The 4,050-nt window shown below is 35.5% G+C and overlaps 1 protein-coding gene across 1 annotated transcript; it reads right to left on the reverse strand.

The window, feature by feature from the left end:
* Window positions 1–356: 356 nt before the first annotated feature.
* Window positions 357–1,979, reverse strand: LOC136232916 (UDP-glycosyltransferase 83A1-like). The gene is made up of 2 exons (XM_066022400.1): window positions 1,428–1,979; window positions 357–1,334 (listed from the first exon to the last, which is right to left on the reverse strand). The coding sequence occupies exons 1-2, from the start codon at window positions 1,906–1,908 to the stop codon at window positions 445–447; spliced, it is 1,371 nt and encodes a 456-aa protein (XP_065878472.1). The 5' UTR covers window positions 1,909–1,979; the 3' UTR covers window positions 357–444.
* Between the last annotated feature and the right edge of the window lie 2,071 nt (window positions 1,980–4,050).

The following is a 4,050-nucleotide window of genomic DNA, read 5'->3' on the forward strand; positions in this document are numbered from 1 at the left end:
AGATCTGCGTGGATGCACAAACAGAAAGGACTCAGATCCGAATGTCCGGAAGAGCCTAAATAATGAAGTATGGATTACAACGGTTTTTCAACGGGATTCGACTTACGAGAAGAATATGATTTCTATGCTTGTTGTATTTGTATCTTTTCTGGTTTTATTGCTCTTGGTAGTCTATGTATTGCTCTTTGTAGTCTATTTCTTCCCTTTGTAGGTTTTTGGATGGATGTTTTATTCCTCTTTGTCTCGTGTGTTGTACTTGTATTTTTAAGTTAATGGAATGATATGTGGCATTTTATCAAAAAAAAAAAAAAAAAAAAAAAAAAAAAAAACTTTCACTCTTCAGTTCAAACTGCCTGTCACAAACAATAAACTGTATTTTATTTTCTTTTCAAATACTAGTGCAAACAAGTCACATTATTTCTATCCTTTTGTACCTAAAACATCCTAGTCTTTTATTTCTTCAATGAAGTTCATGAAATTCTTGAACGAAACTCCACCTTCGCTCACACTCTTTGATGCCAAATCCTTGAGTTTCAACGAATTTGCTTTTATATGTTGGTCAGAGAGAAGTTTGTCCATCTTGGATTTGATTTGATACCTCGTCACAATCCCATCTTCGTCTGGAAATACTCGTAGACCAACCTTCCAAGTTTCACAAATGTAATAGCTATTACGCATTTGATCCACAAAGTAAGGCCAGCATAGATATGGCACTCCTCTGCTTACACCTTCAATAGTTGAATTCCATCCACAATGGGAAAAGAAACATGCAATTGAAGGATGTGCCAACACTTTCTCCTGAGGAGCCCATTCTACTGTTTTCCCATACTTTCCTACTCTTTCTTTGAATCCTTGAGGGAACGCTACACCCTTTTCATCCTGTGTAAAGTTAGATCTAACAACCCACAAAAATGGTTGGCCTATGAGCTCAAAACCATATGCCAATTCATCTATCTGTTGCTGGTTGCACACAGCTGTGCTTCCAAAAGCAGCATAGATTACTGAACCTTGAGGCTGCTGATCAAGCCAGTTTAGGCAACTTGAATCTTCCTGCCAAAAGTTCCCTGGAAAAGGCCCGTAGTCGTCGCGCATAATCAATGGACCAATTGGTAAGGCATCAGGAATCAAATCATAGTCTGATTGCTCAAGTTCATAAAATGAGTTTACAAGTATCCAATCTGAACTCTTCACAGTTTCTATAGTCTTGAGAGTGAAGTGTCTGAAAACGAACTTTCCGGCCAGAGTTTCATTTGGCATGCTCCATAGTAGCTCTTTTGAATTCCAGGGAGGTGTTTCCTTTGACAGATAGATTAGCTCATCCTTGAATGGAGTTCCTGCAATTACAGTCCATTATTAGGCATTAATTAGAACAGGATTGAAGAAATTAAAGCATAATAAGAAGCATTTAATTTAGTTTAATTTCTTACCATGAACATCAATGATCCCTGACTCAATAAGCTTGGAAGCATGGAGGCTTAAGGCCAAGTTTCCAACTCCAAAAGGTACAACAGCAGCTCGCTTAATACCGAGCCTTTCCGCTACTTCGATTGCCCACCAAGCTGTTATATCCGCAACAACACAAGATACATGCTCATCATTGTTATCTCGGTTAATGTTTTCTATTAATTTCTGCAGATTGCAAGGCATATTACTTGCTATACTCTTAATGGATTCTATCGTATCATCATGATTGGGTGCCGGACCAGTAGAAATTGAAACAAGGGTGATTGGGATATTGTGTTTGAAGTTTTGGGGGAGAGCAGACATGATTTTATCATGAATGAAATCTGCATTAACAAAGGTAACTTTGATACCATTTTCAGCTAATTTGTAAGCAAACTTCATCAAAGGAGAAACATGACCTTGTGCTGGATATGGTACAACTACAACATGACTTCTCCTACCCATAATTCAAAGCCTACAAATAATAGTGTTACAACAACTGAGTGCTTTTTATATATAGACAGTAGTGGAGTATTACTTTTCTTCTCTTTTACTACTATGGTTATGGTTGAATGTTTTGAGATTCATAGTGGCTGCTACTTGTCTGTCTCTAGAATATATGGGCCGCTTTTGTCATGCTATATCATTGGCTCTTTGTTTGCTCAGGATTATCCACTTTGTCTTTTTGTATTTTTCATATGAAAATCAGTACAAATTTGCAACTTCAATATGCGGTGGCTCTGTATATGTAATATATGCAAATAAAGGGTATTATTATATGGATAATCAATGTCACTCAACTTTATTTTGCTTTAATAAAAAATTTGAACTCTCATGTTTTTTATTTCAAGTAAGTTATTTTGGTTCGTTGTAAACTGAAAATATCGCCCATACTGAAAATGTCTGATTTTTACGTTGTCACATGACAGAAAAAAATTTTAGTTATTTACTTAACTCAATTGCTTGAAACCGTTACGTGACAGTAATAAAAACGTATTTCTTTTTAATAAAACTTTTTGCTATTATATGTTTATCATGTGACTATTATGTTATATGTAAAAGTAAATTTTTTTCTAATATAATATAACAAATGTCACTATTTAGAGGACTTTTCCTAACGGATATGGTGACCGATGAATTTTCAAACCCAATTTAAATTTAAACCCTTTAAAATAAATTTACTTGATAAGAATAAATTTGAATAGAATTAATAACTTCGTATTGGATTCAAATGACCCAAAAGATAAGAAATTTTATACTATTTTATTTTCAGAGCAATTCACCCTGTCAATTAATTGATATGGTTTGTATATTAGTTTTTTTAACATTAATTACCTCTTATAAGTGGAATGTATTTTTTCTCTTTTCATTAGTCAAAGGTATTGAATCAAGAGTACATTAGAAATTCAAGAGTATGGTAAAAGTTCTCCAAAAATGATAACCTAATAATTGTTTGTGGAAAAGTTATAAAAAAAGAAAAACAGAGTAAATAATATCTTTACGTGGTGAACATCATTCGGAGCTGTTCTACAGATATTTTATTGACTCTCAGACAGAATTAATTAGGTTGTTTACGGTATTTAGACTTGCTTTTATTTGTAGTATCGCATATCTACAGGGAGGAAAATCAAGTTGCTGACTCTTTAGCCAATTATGGTAGAACTGCAGCTAACATGGTTTGGTGGGATGATCTTCTGGATTTTTGTTCTTCTGTTTTTTTCTGTAATTTAATCGGGCAGCAGGTGTACCAATTTACTTAATTTTTTCGTTTTCTTTGTTTATTATGTACCTTTGCTTTCCTACGATTTAGTTTTCGCTTTCGTTTTTTTCTGTAATTTAATGTATTTTTCGTTTTCTTTGTTTATTTCCACTGATTGCTTTGATTCTTCCTCCTTCAACTTTGATCACGTTTTTGTTTCGCCGATCTTTGCCTTCATAGGTTCCGATAGCATCTCCTTGTTCTTGCATGTTTTAGCTCACTAGTAGAATGCCTCTTATTGGGATGGACATGTCCATAGTTTGCCAAAACCTTTGCTCGATGACTTGTTAACCGTCATTCCCATTTGCTTACGCTACCATTTCGATTTGTCTTGGTTTTGTTTGGACAGACTTTAAGCTCCTTAGAGTTTGCTGTCGAGTCTGAATGTTTTTACACGCTTTATTCCTCTTGGTGGGATCCCCACTATTTTGTTGTCGAACTCCTCACTTTTCTCAAGCTTTTTGGAGTACCTGCACAGAAAATACGGCCTTTTGTACATGAGTTGTTTTGGGTGTCCCCTCCACAGAGCTCATTATAAGCAAGAATCAAGCCTATGAATTATATCAAGCGTCCCCCAATACATTCATAGCAATTAGAACTTTTCATCTCCACTCGAGGAGGTCTTCAAGGGTATCTACGACCCTGGGTTACCGCAACCCAATTCTTATTATTTTCACAATGGCCACTGCCAATAATTTCACAAAATGGTTTTCGCCAATAATTTTTCCGAGTGGTCACGACCTTTTCTTTTTAAACGCATCGGTCATCCTCATGGACCAGACCCTGGGGTCATCCCAAATCTCGAAAACACAACTGGTTGGCCCACGCCTTGGATTTTTCACTATCAT

The sequence above is a fragment of the Euphorbia lathyris genome, chromosome 1, assembly GCF_963576675.1.
Source record: "Euphorbia lathyris chromosome 1, ddEupLath1.1, whole genome shotgun sequence".
Taxonomy (NCBI): domain Eukaryota; kingdom Viridiplantae; phylum Streptophyta; class Magnoliopsida; order Malpighiales; family Euphorbiaceae; genus Euphorbia; species Euphorbia lathyris.

Coding starts and splice junctions, on each gene's coding strand:
- LOC136232916 (XM_066022400.1), bottom strand. CDS start 1,908: ATGGGTAGGAGAAGTCATGTTGTAGTTGTACCATATCCAGCACAAGGT. Junction 1,335..1,427: donor AGGGATCATTGATGTTCATG/GTAAGAAATTAA, acceptor CTGTAATTGCAG/GAACTCCATTCAAGGATGAG.